We start from the raw sequence: 19957 nt of genomic DNA on the forward strand, positions 1-19957 counted from the left end.
GATTGTGTTAATGATGTGTTAAATTTTAATGACCTAATCTCATTTGAATTCCAGTGGCTCTGTGGGTTCATCCCACCTCTCAGAATATCAATGAACGCACAATAAAAGGACTTCTTCTTTTGTGATAGTCGTAACCTGCTCGATTCTGCCATTCACTAAGAGCCCCATTTTGACCAATGGATCACATGAATAATAATGATTAGTAATTTGTCTTCAAAAGACTCGCATATAGACGCTTTATTTAAGCGTGATTGTGGAGAAGCGTTGAGATGGTATTATTTTGTGTGCGCGCGTTTCTAATTAGGTACATGTAGAGTGAGGTTTATGCGTCCCTTTGCCGACGAGGCAGCATCCTGACTTTTAATGAGCCTCTCCCTCATTAATCATACTTTGAGAGTGAGACCTGCAAATCAGGCCTATTTGGAAAAAATACCAGAGTCCAGAGTTTGTATTTAGTCTTCAAGAAGTCCCCTAATGAGAAACTGCGCATGTTAATTGATGTAGAAAACATTAGGCGATCGGACCTGTTGCTTATTGTAATGCTTAAAGTGAATAAAATCGAAATTGTTGTGGTGTACCCCACAACTTACAATATCAGTAAAGTCACGTTGACTCCGGATTAATAATGTTGTCCACAGAAGATGGAGGAACTGTGTGTGCCGGACTTGAAATCAACTCATGAAACAATTGACCTTTGAATTATTTTAGCTACACTAAAATATGATGATATGATGATTATTTCTAAACACTGAAAAAAATGAGTTTTACTTGTGGAGTTCCTCAAGAATTGGGACCAGTACTTTTCAATCTACATTCCATCTCCTCCCATATGCTGACGATGCACTGCTGTTATATATATACAACGTAAGCAACAAACAAACTAGCATACCTCTAATTATGGGTATTAGCATATATTAAGTAAATGAAAAATGTATGGAGCAAAACATTAAAAAACCAAGAAAAAAAGGTCTTTGAGTGGCTTGTGATATTGTTTCCAAACCGTAGCTTACTTTGTGTAATTGACCAAAGACATATCGACATGATTTTTCATTCTTCTTCATTGCTTTTTTCTATTTGGAACCAGTGGGTTGGATTTCACTAAAAACGAATGTATGAACCAGTGTTCTGGAATTAAATGTGTCCACCAAACTCGCAGACTCCCATTCACTTCTGTGTAATTACAATAAGTGTTGCACTGTCTCTGAATAGCATCCACCATCAGCCGAAGAACAGGACTGCACTTGACAAAGCATTGACAACTGTGGAAAATGTAGCCCTCTCCATTCATACATCCTAGTTCTTATTATTCACAAGCTATCTCACTAAGGCTTGCCTTTGTGCTGGTGTAATTACATAATCTGTGAACTCCTCGGGTGAATTACTTTGTGTGCGCCAAGCAGGAAGCATTGCTTTGACTCAAGCTCCCAAAGGGGAATTGAGGGTAGCTATAATTTTACTGTTTAAATGTGGTAATGGCCATTGTCAAAAGGGTTTTTACATTGCAACTTGTTTTTTTGTCAAAGTTGCAGTTTTATTTAGTTTTAATAAGTGTTTTTGAAGACACAATTACAGTATGCTCAATTTTGAGTACGACGTTATTGCCCCTTTGTATCCTTACTTGAAAGCCTTTTATGCATGGTGGGATTGGAGAATGATCCAGCGTGCATAAGAAGGTGGGTTGTGCACCACTGTATTTTGTTTTGTTTGCTGTTTATAGTGGGCCTGGGCAACACTTAACTATAATGGAGGCCCATCAAGGCACGCCGATAAGAACCTAGGGATCCACTCTAGTCAATTACTGCAAAGGGCCAAGTTCAACTCACTGGGCCTTTTATGAAGTACAGCGCCAGAGTAAACAAATTAATTGTACGTCCATGGGGCCCAAACAAAACCACGGGGGCCCGGGGCAGTCATATATCAGGCAGAGCGATAGCGTCTGTCAGCACCAGGAAATAGAAAGGTCCCACTAATAAAGATAGGCAACCACATGGGATTCCTAAGCTATTGGCACAATTATTCGGTCATGTTTGTGTCCCGTATGGCTTTTTACACCTTGACAATTGTGGCCAGAGCCTCGCTCTGGTTTTGAAGTTCCAAATTATTGCCTTGGGGTGAAACAGTGGAATAATAACAAAGATGTTGCCTTACAAAGAAAAGCCGTGCATCTACAAATGCATTTAAACTAGCTATTTCAAATTTGTCTGGGGGCTAAATAAATATTCCATTGAACGGTTAAAAAGCAACCCTGCGTACTTACAGAAATATGTATTGCATCAAAGTATACAACAGGGTAGATCTTCTTAGCTCCTAGATAACGATTACATGGTTTTGTTTGCTTTGATGTTCACATACACACACATTTGTAGTGATTCTGTGTTCAAGTGTGTGAGAGTGTATGCGTTCATTTGTGTCTCTCTTTGTGATTTGACCTTGAAATATTCGGTGATGTAACATCCTGTATGTGTGTCAACTGTAGCTGATGAATAGGCCAGGCTGTGGTCCAGTAATCAATAAAATGTATAGTAATCTGTGTGTGTGCATTCGAAAGGGAAAAAAAAACTCACCTGTAATAAATAGAAGCACGTTCATTCAACTTGAAACTAAGTTGTTCTCCTGAAAAGAGTTATTTGCCCAAAGCATTTTTGATTTGATCTAACTTTAATTGTTGGACAATATTTCTTTGTGTACAAACGCATTCTAAAATACAGTTTAAAGTCAGTACTTATAGCTTATGTCTGCCATATTGCTATTAGATAAATATTATATAAATTGGGAAATAAATTAATTACTCAATTAATTAAAACAGCAAAGTTCTTTTATTTCTACTGAAGGTGAAATCTGAACGATTTTTTATATTAAATCAAATTTGTAACGTTAACTCAGCTGTCTTAGACCAGCATAGTGTCCAAATGCATTATTGAGCTCATAACATTTGAATGAGATACGTTCCAAAAATGTTCATTTACAGATGTATTTGATTTATGAGGCAGAATGGTTTAATTTGCTCTCCCAAGACACATTTGGTGTTTACCCTCTTCTTGACATTCAGATTGATAAAGTGTGTAATGAAGATGAATAATCAGTTGCCTGTGCATTTATCGGTGCTTTCCAATGTAATCAACATGAATGAACACCAATCGGTATTTAGATCAATGGAAAAAAAAACATTCCTAGCCAAGTGTGCAACCCCCCCCCCCTGATGTTTTGCCATTAATTGTAATCTGGAATTCCGGGATGGTGACTTGCATCAATCTGCTCGTCAGATTCTTTCTGTCCTGTTAATACCTGTTCTGTTTAGTGTTGCTGGTCTATAATTATGTGGTTGCACAGTCAGTTGGTGTTGTCTGTATTTGCAGTTACACACGTCTCTGCAGGAGTAGAGTAGCGCTTCTGTAACCGGGCGGCCGTCGTTCTCTCTTCTCTCCTCGTCAGATCTTCCGGAGGTGTTGGCTGGTGTTCAAGAAGGCCTCCAGCAAAGGTCCACGACGGTTAGAGAAGTACCCCGACGAGAAGGCAGCCTACTTCAGGAACTTCCACAAGGTACAGATGAACACACACACACACACACACGTGACACTCATTAAAGACTACATTGTGGTTGTCATCGAATAAGATAAATGATTGAACTTTTTTCCCCAATAGTGCACAGCATAAGTCACAACAGTATTAGAACTAAAGTGATCAAGTGTCACATTAGTTATTTGATCAGAATAAAATATTCATCTGCAACTTTTTCTTGTGAAATGTTGTGGCTGCAACTAGCATCTTGATTATTTATAAATATGCAAATTTATTTTTTCTATTAAGCGGTGAGGTCTAAGGGTTCTGATGTCAGTCGGTCCTGCGGCCAATCAAGATTAGGCAGCATGTAGTGAGCAGATTTCCATGAAATTAGTCATGAATATGTCTAATTTCATTACTTTTTCCTAATGATTTTGTAACAATCTGACCTTCTTACTAATGGCACTATCAAGCCGGATATAGTGCCACTAGCATATAACAAATAAATGGCATTCAAGGTTTTGTTTTGTTGAATTCCAAAAAATACACTAAACCGAGTCTCACTCCCCATGGATCTGCTACTTGTGGAACATGTGGACAACAGGTGGAATGAATTATCTTTAGCTGATAAAATCTGTCACCGCTGGCTGCCCAAATAAGATTATGAGGGATTCTCTTTAAACTTCAGGAATTGTGCTCTGAAATTCATCTTATAGAAAGTGATGCAGTAAAAAGGCAGCACATTGTATAAGATTATGTCACTAAAGGTCTTACATTGCTTCTTTTTTTTTTATTACTCAGCACTGTATCACACGTTCCTCCCAACTCGGTTTTCATCCATTGGCCACAGATAATAGAGTTAAAGATCCATTAAGACACATTTTGCAACTTTATCATCTCCTCCGGGGGTCTTTTCCCTCCCTTTTGAAAGTAATAATCCAGTAGATAATACATCTCTCTGTGCCTCTTAAGCCCTTTGAAATTCTCCATTTAGGACTCATTATCTTGGTGATGGGAGATGATATCGCCATGAACAGTCGTATAGTAATTAGAGGAGATAACAGTAGATGATAGGGGACTTTGAATCCACGTTCCCTACATGGCTCTAGTTTCAGCAGCCTGAAGCAATACTATAACCATCTAATCGTGAATTAGGTGGTGGATTTGTCACTGGCGAGCTAGATGGTTTAGATCCACTTTAGTTTCAGCCATGTATGCCGAGTGAAGCGCCTTCCTGCCGACTGCATCATGCCGTCATATCGGGCCGTCCTGTGTGGCTGTAAACCCCCCCCCAACCCGTCCCTCCTCCCAGAGGCATCTCATACAAGGAGCGCCGGTGTGAGCGATGAGCGCACACATGCACCAGTGCACCTGGTAATGCATCGCCACAAAGATCAAGAAAGGTCCCGTCTGAGGGCTTCATTCAACGCCGCAGTGCTCTGGGAGGAAATAGGCTGCACTGGTGGCTGATTTACAGAAGCACCACAAAGGGGATTGGCTTTCTTTTTTTTTTACTTGCTCTCTTCATGTCACCCGTCTCTCTCTATCTCTCTCTCTCTGTCTTTTCCCTGTCTTAGAGGCACCGGTCCACACAGTAAAACAATCCCTGAATATTTTTGGCAATATTTCCATCCCATAGAAAATGAGAGTTATTCTCTCCGCTACACTTCTTCTTCTTCTTCTTCTTCTTCTTCTTCTTCTTCTTCTTCTTCTTCTTCTTCTTCTTCTTCTTCTTCTTCTTCTTCTCACATGGAAGCAGATGGTTTTAGTCACACTAGTGCAGTTGGTTGGTCTACCACTCCAGAGGGAGTAATATGATTTTTGTACGGACATGTAGGAGGAATCTTTATCATTCTGAATTCTCCTCCAGCGCCGCCAGCAGGTTTACATTAAGACTTTTAATGAAATCTCCCAACAGCTATTGGACGGTTGGCATGGCATTTGGTAGAGGCTGAAATTCTTTCATTGTCTGCACTATTAAAGCAATATTTAAAAGGAAAAATGCCAGGACGCACAAAAATAAATTTGTGGTATACAAAACAAATGCATTCATAATAAAATTAGAATGAATCAGTTAGAATATATTTTGACCCCTTGACTTTCTTCTAGCATCATCCGGTCACAATGGGTTAGTTTGTGTGCTACACTTTGTGTTTTGTGCCAAATCATCATGTTAGTATTGTCATTGTAAGCATGTTGTTGCTTTCATTAGCATATGACTTTAAGCCCCTAATGACATCAATCCAATTGACTCATTTAAATCAATGGTCCATTGAGCCCTGTCAATGTCATCGCCCACCTTAGGATGACGTCGCGAATGCATTTTTCTACCGGCGTCCCTACACTGCCCGTCGCCATATCCTATGCGCACAGTCAAAGGATGGGGACAACTGGCGTGTTTACTGTAGCACCTGAGTCTTGAATGCAGCCTTCTTGATGTATGCTATTTTCTATTTACATCTTTGAATAAACAAGAAGAAGAGATGCAGAAAATGGGAAGAGGAAGAGAAGAGATCGTATGAGTAATAAGTCTCATCACAAATAATTCCCTTTGCTCGGACTGTAGCGCCTCAGGCTGGGAATGCACCCAAATCTCTCTCATAGACACATGGCTTCACAAACACACAAACACACACATAAAAAAGCGACTAAAAATGCACAGTTACACAAACAGAGAGAGATGAATGGCTAGTGGAATTCACTGCTTAGAGATTCTCAAACTTGATGCTAGCTTTGTAGTCGTTATATGAATGAATGGTCTGCCCGAGGACAAATGCCTGTATCCTCACAGGGGACCAAAAAGAATCTCTGCACCTCAAATATTTAGATACCATCTTGGAGAAAGAATTTACAAATGGAAAACTTTCAATACCCATAGTCTATTTTTATTTTTAATCTAATGCTTTGAAAAACGTCTCTCGATGCAAGTTGAATGCGGGTTACATAGTGTTATCAAACAGAGGAATCTGTAGTCCACACATGTCGCGCGCGTTATTATGTCTGGGCTTTTAACCTTTAACAGTCGAGCTTTACTATACGGGCAGAGAGCCCAGCTAATTCATTTCCAACAGTCTGGCAAAAGGCCCACAGTTAGCACACAATGGACTACAATAATGTAATGGGCCTTATCTCCCAGGCAGAGTGAACACAGACGAGACCGTTGAGCAAAATGGCCTGTAAATGCGGGTGATATTCAATTAAACGTAATCTTCTCTTCCCCCCACCCCCCCTCCCCATCGGCAATCAATATCCTGGTAAAGTGATTTAGATGCTTTTGATCGCACCCTTCCAACCCCCCCACTCTATTGACTGGCAAATCACTTCCAAGGATGCACTTGCACAGTGTAAACACAGGAATGTACTCACATTCATTCATAGAGTGCTTTTAGTAATGCTTTACACTGTTAAGCCGCGACAGCAATCAGTGTGCTAAGGGCTTTTTTTTTTAATTAGTGGGAAAAAACTGCTATTGTTTATATATTCTTGAAAATCTCACACATTTCAGTTTTACTCTGCCATCCTTCATACGCTAAGCCTCCATACTATTGCACTTTCAGCAGAGTCGATGCAAGATGGCAATTAAGCCTTTGCTGGCGCGGCTTCTGCCGCTCCTGGCTGTTTTCAAAGTAATGTACCGCTGTCGCTCTCTCCCCCACCCCCCTCCTCTCCCCTTTAGAACACCGAGCTCCACAACGTAAAGAACATTACCCGGATGCCGCGGGAGACAAAAAAGCACGCCGTGGCGATCATCTTCTGTGACGACACATCCAAGACGTTTGCCTGTGAATCGGGTGAGTGGATTCGCATTTCAAAATTGGACTTTTTGGACTTGCATGCAAAGACAGTGTGTGCAGGGAGATGCTGAACGACGAGGGGTGCTTTGCAAAAGTTTATCAAGAAGCGGAGGAATAATCCACTTCAGCGAGAGAGAGAGAGAGAGAGAGAGAGAGAGAGAGAGGTGAAAGAGGTGAAAGAGGTTTTGGAGAACTGGAGTTTAGCCAAGTGATGCTCATTTGCCGCTGTATTAAGAAGAGGGAGGTTCTGTTCCGAAGTATTGATTTTCATATCGCGGCGATGAAAAACTGTATCGGGCATTGTTTGCCGCGTGTTGCAACCCAATTACGGACCATAACAATAGAGATTGCCTCCAATACGTGATCAGGGAGCCAAAGAGGCACATCATCTGCACATAGGAGGTTGGTTGAGTGCAGTAGGGGCAGTGAGGGGCTGGATAAGGCGGATGCACCTTGATGTGCTTGGGCCACGCAGACGTCCTGCATGTGTGTGTGTGTGCGTGCGCGCACATTTGTGTGTAGCAGTAAACAGCTTTTCTTTCCCTTTGTCTCTTTTCCTTCACTCCCTTGGCTCATTTCCATGCCCCCCCTCCACCCTCCATCTCCCACAACCATATGGATGTCTCTGTCACCCCGTGTCCATGACCTATCACAGTCCTTCACTTTCTGGAAGCCCCTCTCGCTCCGCGGTAGCTCGTTTGGGCGAACGGCATCGGCCGAAAATGCGTGATGTTAATGATTTTTAAATTGTAGTTTATTTTAAGCCGGCGATATCAATGGGGCGCTGGATTGGAAAGTTGGCAAGCAGATCTCAAGTGTTGACTGTGTTGACTATAAAACACTCTTGACAGAAAAAGATGATCTTCAGATATATGTATGAATGGCCCTTGTGTGCCGTCAATGCAACACTGAAGAAAAGATGGTAGCATATCTTTCGTCTTTTGACAGATCTGTGGTTTGGGTGCTTCTGTCAAATATGCCCCATAAAGAGATAAGAGGGAGAGCTCTGCAGATTGAATAATGCTTCAACTCCGGTCCAAATAAATTGTGCACACAATATTATCTACCTTTTAGGAAAAAAGGCCGCCTCCCGATTTGTTTTCTCACATATTCAACATCCTGTTTCTTTTTTTATTTATTTATCTAAACAAAAGAAACGTCTCTCTGTCTCATGCGGCACACACTAGGCAGGCTGCTTCTGTGTGGATCAAGTGCTTGTTTCGCCAATTTTCCACTCCGCGGCCTTAAAAGTGTGGGAGTTTAGAGGCACTCAGAGGGCTGTGGTAACTCTGAATGGGAAGGCTGAATCTGAGGAGGCAAGACCAAGCAGCTAAAGTGCAGAACTGTTGCCTTTGAGAGAGTGTGTGTCTGTGTGTGTGTGTGTACTTCTGCTTTTTGTTATGCGTGAATGAGGTGCTCCAGGCAGCAGCAGACCTTTCCTTCACCCTGCAAAGTTGTGTAGATCGTCCCACTGGACACCACAGTTGATCTGACAAACAAGATTTGAGTGAATAACCCCCCCCACACACACACACACATGCCACACAAGCATGCATTGACACAAAAACAGGGTGATGTTCCCGTGCTTCCAGAGCTCTCTCTGCACACATCGCTGGCCATGGACACATATCCCAGAATTCCACGGGGGCCCTGAAGTTAAGGAGCTTCAGAAAAGATGACCAACTCCGGCATTTGCCTCATTTCACACCTCGGTAACTCTCACCAAAAGCTCAGACAAGACAATTAGAATTCCTCTCCAACGTACGCATTGTTTTTCTTCTGACTTAACTGGAAGATAAATTGTTAGTCACAAACGACAGATTGCCACGCAATCTGAATCCGGATTTGATACATGAAATCATTTGTCTCCACTTAGCCTCCAATTAAAATATTTGGTCTTGCAATGAATGAACCCCCTCCTTTAGGTGCCAGCTGTCACGAGGCGTAGATATAACTAGCTACACAGAGCTCTGTTCACAAAACCAACACAGCTGCTTTAGAAAGAGAGTAAAATCAACACGATTCTTCACATTTATTGAAACACACAGTGAAATGAACACTCTCCCTCCACATTGCTTCATTTGCTTTCTTGCCGAGGGTTTGATGAGAAGATTGATGGCGCTCGCGTGTTTTCTTTCTGGTGCCTTCTGCCAACAGCCCTGACCCCTTGTAAAAACCTCAATGGTTTTAGCATTGATTAAACAAAACAAGAAACAGAGTGCTAATTAATGAGCTGCTGCTTCTAAGCAGATTTGTTGCCCCCCGCATGAAGCCGGGCTGCGTTTCACCCAGTATACAGACCTGCTGCTAGCTTTTTATTTAATGTACGCGCATTAGTTCTGAGTTCTTACTTTCCACAAGTAAGCATATTCCTCTGCTTATTCCTTTAACCAGCTTAATTAAAAACAGAACAATTCGGACTGCTGTGGCCGTGTGGTTCCAGCAGAAGTATTTCTGTGGTGTGCAGCATGGGAAGCGGGTATTGGCAAAGGAGGGAGGAAAAAAAAAAAAACGCTTTCATCTTGTCGCTGTTACTGAATCCACCTCCTCTTTTAATCTCCATCGAATTAATCAGATGGATTTCTTTCCCTCCTGGTTACTTTTAGCTGCACTCCCGTTCTGTACATCCAGCATTTTATTCTGAAATTCTTCTTGGGTGATTTATGTACAATGCGTAAACAACACACTAAAAAGGCAGCATAGTTTTGGTGGTATGATTTGTGTGTGTGTGTGTGTGTTTTTTTTTTTTATCTCTGCAGTGTTGGATATGTATGAGGTTTGTGTGTGTGTGTGTGTGTGTGTGTGTGTGTGTGCGTTTAATGCCGTGCTGCTGTGTGCAGAGCTGGATGCAGAGGAATGGTGTAAGCTGCTATGCGTGGAGTGCCTGGGCAGCCGTCTCAACGACATCAGCCTGGGAGAGCCAGACCTGTTAGCAGCGGGGGTGCAGCGGGAGCAGAACGGTGAGTGCCCAATTAGTCCCCGTTACCACCGACGGCCATCCAGGGTCAATCTTACACACACACACACACAGCTCGCCAACCGGCAGTCGGGTTGCAGTCCAGGCCAGTATGTGTTTAAAGCAACCGAGTCCTCAGAGGGTTAGAGGAGCAGAACAGTCACCGTCCAATTAGGCCTGGCTAATAAGGTCCGCTTTGTCAATATCTTAGTCAAAGTTCCCTGTAACAGTCTTTAGTTACATTTGCACATCACACACACACACACACACACACACACAAGGATGTTTGGGTATGTGCATGTGTGTGTGTGTGTGTGTTTGTGCTCGCCAGAGCACAGGTCGCAGGCTGTGGTCGGGGCTGTGTTCCAACCCTAATGAGAAGTGCTGTGCATCACCGGCTTCCCTCATAATGAAGCTTGTCACAGAGATGGATGAGATTATGGCTCCTAAAGCCACGTGAAATAAATTGTGCTTCCCACATATTCCACTCACAGGAAATGGAAATGGAAAAGAGAGGAGACAACAGGGCGCTGCTTTCACAGTGGCGCTCATTGTCTGTGTCATTTGTAAACTCGCAGAGGAAATTGAAAAGGCAACAGGCAAAGAGGAGCAGTTTAAAGTTGGAAAAGAGCAAGTAATTGAAAGTAATCTCCCATTATTTCAGCCGATTTCATTTCACTGTAAGGGAAATTGTGTTCAACATAACTGGGCCTCATTTTGTAAGATATAATTTTGCGGTTCATTCAAAAAACTGAACTGCAACGACACAGTTCCACTCACTTCCGGTGCTCATACGATATCTGCAGCGGGTTACGGAGACAAATTGAGTCTGACTGCCGTCCGTATGAGTGAATGAAACAAGAGGCTCGGGCCTGCACCCGTGTTTCAATTAGTAGCCCTCCCCAAACAGCACGGGCCGATAATTAGATAAGAGTTCATTTTCACCATCCCTAAAAATACGCCACACTATGACATCGCCATTTTCTATCCCCTGCAGACACGTACTTATTGTGGATCATTAAGTGTAATTAGTGAGAACTAATTTAGATTATGGAGAACTCGCTCCCTCTCTTCCGCTCTCTGTCGGCCCCTCGGAGAGTTAGTTAATGTGAGTTGACAGATATGGTTTCTTGATCCCGGTCCAGCTCACTCAACGGCCAGCTTCACCCCCTTAGGTCAGTGTCAATGTAGTGTATTGGTGTTAAATATATAAGATACTGATAATTGCATGCAAAAAATATACAGTTGCTGATTATTGACACGCTATGTGTTTCATGCTCCTTTCCTCAGAAAACAAAACAAACACTCTCTGCATCCCTCTGCAGCTCCATATCTAACAGCAGGGCGTGAAGGATAATCCATCTCTTAGTAAGAATTGATCCTTCATCTCATCAGGTTCTCTGAAACCCCTTGAAGTATGTACAGCTACATCCCATATTATTTCATTTAGGTGGTGCGTCTTTTACTTTACTTGTGGTCGCTATTGTGGCTTCAATAAATAGCATTAGATAAATTAAAGTTACAATAATGAATCCTTAAGGAAGAAAAATGACCTGTCGCAGCAGAATCATGTAATTGCCCGCTTGAGTGAGCGAATCTCGCTAAAATATCGTGGTTGCAGTGACTCGACTATTCAAAAAAAACCTTTTCTCACTGCTTTTGGACCACCAATGACCGCCTGCTGACAGTGTGCGGGGAAACAGATCTGCTCTCTTTGATTGTGTTGGACAGTGTGTTTGGCCAACAGCTCACTTTTCAGGTATCCGTCTCTCGTTTGCGCCAGAAAAAAAAACAAACCCTTGAATGCACGGCGAGGTGAAGCCACACAGCCGCTGCAGACATCCGCAGCAATTAATATCACAGTGTGTGTCCGTTGTGTGGGAAGTGTGAGTGCAAAACATCTTCGCTGTACAAAAACCTGAAGTTCTGTTTCTACAAGCACAAAATAGTTTGCTTTGATGTTTCCTCGCCGAGCGCCAACGGAGCTTCTGTCAGGAGACGGAAAGCCTGTTAAAAGAGATACGATGATAAAGTGAAGGCATTTTAGATGAAAACTGACACTAGACTGTTATGCTGAGGCTAATTTGTGAATCTTTCCAGAACGCTTCAACGTGTACCTCATGCCCACTCCTAACCTGGACATCTACGGGGAGTGCACCATGCAGATCACCCACGAAAACATCTACCTGTGGGACATACACAACGCCCGCCTCAAACTCGTCATGTGGCCTCTCAGCTCCCTGCGCAGATACGGACGAGACTCCACCTGGTTCACTTTTGAGTCCGGAAGGTGTGTGTGTGCGCGCATTAAAAGAGCTCTTTTTTTCTTTCTGTGTGTGTGGTTGGAATGTTAGCAGTGGGAGAAAAAAATAAATGTCATAAAAACTTCAACAACATTGAAACATCCCGGGATATCAGCGTTTGCCGCAGAGCCCTTCAGGCGCTGAAGTGACAAGTGCCTTTGTGAGTGTGTGTGTCTATGTTTGTGCACTGTATCTACTCATGCATGTGTGTGTGTGACTTCAGTGGGGTATTATATCAATGCGCCTCCCTGTAAGTGCACACTCAACCATGCATTTTTGTAAATCAGCAATCCAAGAGTGAGCACGATCAAAGCGTGTGCACTTCTCTCTGTCTCTGTGTGTGTGTTCCTGGCGCAGGATGTGTGACACAGGAGAGGGTTTGTTCACGTTCCAGACGCGGGAGGGGGAGATGATCTACCAGCGGGTCCACTCGGCCACGCTGGCCATTGCCCAGCAGCATGAGAGGATGATGGAGGAGATGGAAAAGAGTTCCCAGGTCTGCTTGGTACACTTTGCTTGTTTATCTGATTTACCGGCAGCAGGCTCACAATGCGCCCATTGGTTTTTCATCCGAAACTGTCAAAATTGCAAACGGGGCCAATAATACGCGCGGGTGTATTATTCCTGTTCGTTCCAGGAATAGTTATTTCATGCACGCAAGGGCGCGTGTCACTTCCATTCGCTCGACAACATACCCCGAACCATTTGTACAAAGCCTGCAAACATAAAGTGTTTTTGTTTAGAAATGTCTCCTGTATTATTTCAAAAAGGTCTGTCTGATTGAGGCTGATCCAAGTACAGTATGTCATCGAGGCTGTTCAAAGAATTATTTTTAGAAAGCAGTGAACACCGAGGTAATAAATCATGATTTTCACACACACACACACACACACACACACACACACACACACACACACACACGCTGTGTTGCTGCCTTGGACCAGGAGCCCTCTGACACCCCACCGTCTTGGCCTCCGCTCCCTCCTTCCATCACAACACCAGTCCATCCCTTCCTTCCTTCCTTCCTCCTCCTCCTCCTCCTCCCCCCTATCATCTGTATTCTTTATTTATGTCGGCCTGCCTAGTGTTTGATGAGCCTTGACCATATGGCCGTGCTCTTGGACCCCACCATTCGGGAACATTTTCCAAAATGCGGCATTTACCTTCAGCTCTGTAAATCAAATGGGTAGCAAACACAAATTGGACCAGTGACATTTGCAGAACAGGTGAAGCTGAGAAAATGCAGATTTACCCCAGGTTTCTGTAAAATATATTACAAAATCTGTAATAATATGTTCTACGCTGTGAATAACTTTAAAAAAAAAGATCAGGGATACAACAACATCACAGTCCCAAATGAATCCTCATCTCGCCCGCCGAACAGCCATTCAAGGCATTCTGCCTCCAATATACCGTAGTCTGAGCGTTCTTTGATTACCGATTACCCCCCCCCCCCCCCCCCGTTGTGACTGACTGACTGAGATATTCTGTGCGCTTTCTGTCTCTTCCAGATCCACCCGAGAGAAACGCTCACCAAGTCCATCTCCCTGCCACGCAGCGCCTACTGGCAGCACATTACGCGTCAGAACAGCGTGGGAGATCTCTACAGTTACCAAGGTAGAGGCATGCAGTCAGTAATTATCATATGCGCCGTGTTGCTATTTCCTCACCTGCTTGTGTCACTGTTGAGGTGTGGAGCACTTTGGAGGCGGTGGAGGAAAGAAAAGTGGAGAAACGAACGCAGGAATATTCTTCTGGTATTAATTAAATGTGTTTAGCTTGGAATTATTGATCCCTCCCATGATAGACAGTTTAGACTCTTTGCTTCAGTCATATAATATTGTTTTAACCTGAAGCAGAACAGCGTGATCTTCAGTGATAGACAACAGAGAGACACACACACTCATAATCTTAAGATTGTGTGTCTCTTTAGGAAGGATAAATAAATGCATTGATGTTGCAGAAGCTCAGCACCGCATGTCCCTGGTGGGCACTTAATTTACACAAGGAAGGGTGTGTCAGTCTGTGTGTGCACACCAGAGGCAGAAAGGTGGTTAGTGAGCTGATGAGATTACTCTGCCCATGGTATTAGTTGATTAGTAGTCTTATCTGAGGATTATGGGCCTTTTTGGCTTTGACTGATAGAGCAAAACAGAGAGGCAGGCGAAGATGAAAGTACCGCTGTCGTCATCATTTTCTTTTGAAAACCCAAGGCTGGATTTTTTTTTTTCACTATCATTTAATTGTGGCCTGATAAGCTTTAAAGCAAAAAAAAGATGTCCTCTGTTCCAAACATCAACATGTTTTTTGCACATTTACACTAAACAAAGAAGCTTCCACCTCAGAGTCGTTATTTATAGGCCCAGTCTCGCCAAACTCTTATTTTTAAACTCTTCCTTTCCAAAACTCCAGTGAGCAGAGGAGCTTCTCTCTCTCTCTCTCTCTCTCCCTCTCTCTCTCTCTCTCCCTCATCCATCACCCTGGCATCTCCTCTGGTCCTCCCACTCCTTCTCTGCATCGTCCGTCTCGATTCAGAGCAACCCTCCACCTTCTCGTGCACATTCAGCGCTGCCCCCCCCCCACACACACACTGCCTTTCCCTCCATGAATAAATTGGACGCATGAATGTGTTTGAGGACGCAGCGAAAGGTCTCGTCAGACAACGGGGACGACAAGGTGATTCTGGGAGGGGGGGGAGTGGGGGGTGTGACAGGAGTTTAACTCCTGTTGTGACACGGGATGTTTGGACTGTGAAAGGCACGCGTCGCAGCGGGGGTGATGTTGAACGGGGACAGCCGTACAGAGTAATTGCATAGATTCCTCATTGGCAGAAGGTCTCAACCGGCCCCGGAGCGCTTTTACGTCCCGCGTAAAATCCAAGCAGCGTCTGTGGCGGTATTGGTTCCTCAGATATCCGCTGATCGGGGGAAGTGACCCGTGAACCGTCAACCACATAAAAAAAATTGAAATAAAATAAATAAATCACTCAAGTGTCTTCACACTAATAACAAATGCCGCCTTGATAATAGTGAAAATGTTCATCTCTGATAATAAGTTTATATGAAGGGGGTTTCAATGAAAATAAACCAATAAACCAGATAAAGCCTGCAGGCACGCGGTTATCATGATGCAAGCACAAACTCTTGGCAAACAGCAATAAGGTCTGCAGGGAACGTAGTGGGGGGGGAATGTCCTTTAATAATATCTCTCTAAAACCATATCTGGCCGGAAAATTAGGTCTGCATGAAGTCGGGTGAAGAACAAAGTGCATTAAATCTCCACCTGCCTTAAAGGCTGAAGAAAAGGCGTCGTAACACCCTGATTGGCCGAGAGGGGAACGGCACCCAGCTGCCCTCATTTCATAATTAGCAACCTGTCCCCCAAAAAACAGGTGATTATAATAAAACTTCAATCAATGCAGGTGAGTTGTGGCTCAGCTTCAATTAGCTCAAATTAATCATAAAAATCATCATCATAAATATTGCCTTTTACAACCTATTCTCTCACCCCTAAGCAAAGTTGAGGGGCCTGATATATACATAAATGCTCTTTTGTGCAATTAAATAAGAACTAATATCTTTAAAAAACTCTTTAAAATAATATATTCATGCTATTTGTATAAAGTTAGTTAAAATGTTGAATGTTATTTTGTACACTGTTAAACTTAAATACATATGAATAAATAGCCTTAGAAAACCATTTCTACCTGCCAATATAAAAATGACAGACAAGGTTGTTTGACAGGCTTAAAAGAGTTTTGTAAAAATTGTTGAGTGGTTAAAAAAAAAAAAGTTTACTGGAGAAAAATGGAACTTGAGAAATTTGATAACACGACGTTAAACTGAACGAAAAGAGCAGTAAAGCCTCACAGCGACCAACCAGTGAAGAGCATTTTCTTTACTGCCTCATTAGGAACAACAGTTTTTGTCCAGCAACAACAGAACAAGCATCTACATCATACAAAATAGTTCAAAGTAGCAGACATGAAAGCGCAAATAACAGACTTTCGCAGAACAAGTAACAGACAACGGAAAAGTAATTGCATCATCCAATCAACCAGTCACCTTTGCTCCTCCACATTTCCTGGGCTCAGCCCTGATTACACCATCGCTGGTTGAGCTGCAGAGCGACATCTCAGACCAAAACAAAGCTGTCAACTCAACGTTATTAAATAAACTCCAACATTAGACTGAAATTGATATTGAAGCGGACACAAAAACACTGTTTACAAGGCTCAGGAACCGGCACAAATACACAGTAGATTCTTGTAAAAAAAAACAGTAACTTTTGCTTTTGCAGTAACTCTCTGTCTGCAGACACATATTACGTTACAGTATGTAGTTGGGTAAGTAATGGGTGTATGTAACGGAAATTGGGGTAATGGATACATCAATCTGTTTGCCCTCTCGTAATGACAATACGAGACAATCATTTGGTTGGGAATATAAGAAATCCCGCTGCCTTTGCTCCTTGAATGTATCACTGCTCGGGTGATGAATATCTAATCATCACAGTCAATTTGCTGAGTCATGCTCGGCTTGCTTTCAAATACTCTGGAGCGGGTCTGGAGGAATAATTAAAGAACATGGTCCTTTGTCCCTTCAAGGTTTATTCACCTATTTGTTTATTTCTTTGCCGTGATTAATGGGGGGACCTGTCAGCAAGGAACAGTTCACTTTAACTTTGTTTTCATATATTTCACATCTGCTTTTCATTTGTTCGGGATCAAATCTGAAAAACACATCCCGCCTTGTTTGCCGTAATTAAAAATGTTTTGTTAAAAAGAATCTGAGAAATATGATGTGGAAACATTACACAAACACTTGATAGTGTTGCTACACAGAATAAAGTCCCCCCCCTAATGTAGATGTTTTAATCTCCACAAACTATGTACGCAATGAGTCCTTTGGTCCCACCTCTACGATGCTGTTCCCTCTTTTGCATTTCAGGGATCCTGCTGTGCCCTTTTTATAATGCATAGAAATCCTCTCCGAAGTGGTTGAATGTCCAATATTGGAATGGAACAAGGGCTAGAATTTCTTCCTGGACTCATTTCCATGTAATCCATTGCCTTCACTCGCTCTGCATTCCATTGTGCACCACAGTTTAGTGCCGTATCATTAGCAATTCTAATGCGATGGAGCGCTTTTCGGAGTTTGATCGGCTGCGAGTGATACGAGGGGATTTAACCGAGAGGGAGCAAGTATCAAAGGCACAGGGACAAGACGATAGGAGAAAAGGATGATAACACTTTCTTATCTGCAACAGGCAACAAGGAAAATAGTAGATGCAAAAAAAAAAAGTGAATGGCGTGAAACAAGTTCAACTCTCTCCTGATCGCTGTTGACGTTTTGTTTAAAAACTAAAAACTGGCTCAATCTCCGGGCTGCAGTGAGCTGTCCTTTCATAGTTTGGGTCGATTTGCCAAACAAAAGGCACAAAGCTCGATGTCAGCGGCATTGCATAATCCAGAGTTTGCGCAGCCTCCTTCCTCTTTCCCTCCGGTTACAGCTGTTACTAACATCTGGGTTATCGCACTGTGAGGAAGGAAGGTGCAGACAGGTGTGTATCTGTGTGTGTGTGTGTGTTTGTACAAGCATTCATGAATGGATGCTTGTGTGTGTGTCCTTGTCCACCATTGTGTGTGTGTGTGTGTGTGTGTGTGTGGACCCCCCCCCCCCCCCCCTCCCCCGGGTGTCCAGTCTTCTGCGGCCCAGCAGCTGCCACCTCAGGCCAGATAGGATGACATGACCTTCGGCGCTGATGCAAAGCCACCGACAAATCACTGTCTGCTCCTCGTAGGGACGGAGAGGACGAGGGACGTTGACGCCTCGTCTCTTCTCTATTCATTCTTTTGTTTGGAAAAACGGAGCCGACATTTGCGTCTGCAGCCCCGACGCGTGCCTCTCGTCGGGGGTCCTGCATCGTACGGCAAACCCCCGCTGTTCACGACTGAGGGGGCGATGACATGTGCCTCCTCCGCTCTGTCCGCACTGGTTCTCTCTGCCTCTTATTTTATTTTTTATTTTTTTCAGGCCCAAATTGGGCTTGGTAGGGGGAGGATTGTCTCGGCAAAGATGTGAAAAGGACATGCTTGGTTGCACACCAGTTGTTTCAGCAATCTGTGAGTGGAGACAAAGTGTTTTTTAACCTGCAGGGTTTTTTTTCTAGAACATGGACTGAGCTGCATTTAAGACCTTAAGCCATGTCTCATTTTTTTCAGTGGAGGAAAGACTGGAGGACAAAGGTGTGTGCGTGTGTGTGTGTGTGTGTGTGTGTGTGTGTGTGTGTGTGTGTGTGTGTGTGTGTGTGTGTGTGTGATTACCTGTTATGGCTGCTGCTGCTGCTGTGGTCTCATCCTCACACCCACACCTGCCCCCTCTGTGCTTCCTTTTCCTCTGAGCCGTTGCCTCCTCTGTGTTTTTTTCCTCCTCGTCGTGTCACTTTACGCGTGCATCGCTTTCTATTCAGGGACATTTCTGTTAAACTGGTCCACAACAGGCCACTTGACGATCGCTCGCTGGGCCGACTGGCGCACGTTCCGCGCCGTGGTGAGTTGCGTGCGGTCGGAGCTGCACACCAACACGCGCAGTAAAGCCCGCGTGTTTTCTGTTTTATGAATCATTTGAACAGCTTAAAATCACATTGGTTAATGAGCGCTTCGGCACCGCCAGCAGCGTGGCCTTGGAAAAAGACGGCTTACAGGAGAGAAGGTCCAGTTCGGATCTGTTAATCACATTTCAATTAACGCCTGGGGGGATAAATTGATTTAAAGTGGGGCGGACCTGCTTCAACTCGTCTAAGCCAGCCGTGTAAGTTGGTACCGTATGTGCTCTATACGTGGAAAACAGCACTGTGTTGGCTTTAGCTCCTCCTGAAATATTAATCACTGGCAACTTCCTCCTTGTTCGGTGCATGATCAGCATCCTGCCAGCCACTTTATCCTCAACCTACCTCGCCTCCAAACAGCATTCTAATATATTATTAATGGACTCGCAGTTGCAGGGAACAGCCCTCCACCCACAAGTATCCATTACTTCCTCGCGGCGCAGTTAACCAATATGAACTGCAGAACAAATTGGTCCAATTAATTTGGATTGAGGTGGAGCTGGAGAGAGCAGGGGGGGGGGGCGAAAAAGAGGGGAATCAGCAGACACTCCTAAAAGATGAGACGGTGCGGATCAATCTGAAGTTGTTTATTTGATGTGAAGGGTTCGAGGTCCATCAAACTCTCGCACAAATTATAGAACTATTGGGGATCTGAGAACCTGCTAAAGAGGTTTTAAAGATGAATTCACCGATCATGATACCAGGATTTTTCAAGTCATCTTCTTTTCTCCATTGCGGATGAATCAGCGTTGGATAGTAGCTAAGCAACAGTTGTACCATAAATATGTCCTCTA

At 43.5% G+C, this 19957-nt stretch overlaps 1 protein-coding gene across 1 annotated transcript in view; it reads left to right on the forward strand.

Annotated features, from left to right (window-relative positions):
• dok6 (docking protein 6) overlaps positions 1 to 19957 on the forward strand; it is a 36115-nt gene that overhangs the window by 13800 nt on the left and 2358 nt on the right. Inside the window, exons 2-7 of the mRNA XM_040166540.2 lie at positions 3433 to 3540; positions 7178 to 7292; positions 10136 to 10255; positions 12352 to 12541; positions 12912 to 13050; positions 14066 to 14171. Coding sequence (XP_040022474.1) covers positions 3433 to 3540; positions 7178 to 7292; positions 10136 to 10255; positions 12352 to 12541; positions 12912 to 13050; positions 14066 to 14171 — 778 coding nt within the window. The remainder of the gene's footprint in view (positions 1 to 3432; positions 3541 to 7177; positions 7293 to 10135; positions 10256 to 12351; positions 12542 to 12911; positions 13051 to 14065; positions 14172 to 19957) is intronic.

Source organism: Gasterosteus aculeatus, chromosome 21 (genome assembly GCF_964276395.1).
Source record: "Gasterosteus aculeatus chromosome 21, fGasAcu3.hap1.1, whole genome shotgun sequence".
Taxonomy (NCBI): domain Eukaryota; kingdom Metazoa; phylum Chordata; class Actinopteri; order Perciformes; family Gasterosteidae; genus Gasterosteus; species Gasterosteus aculeatus.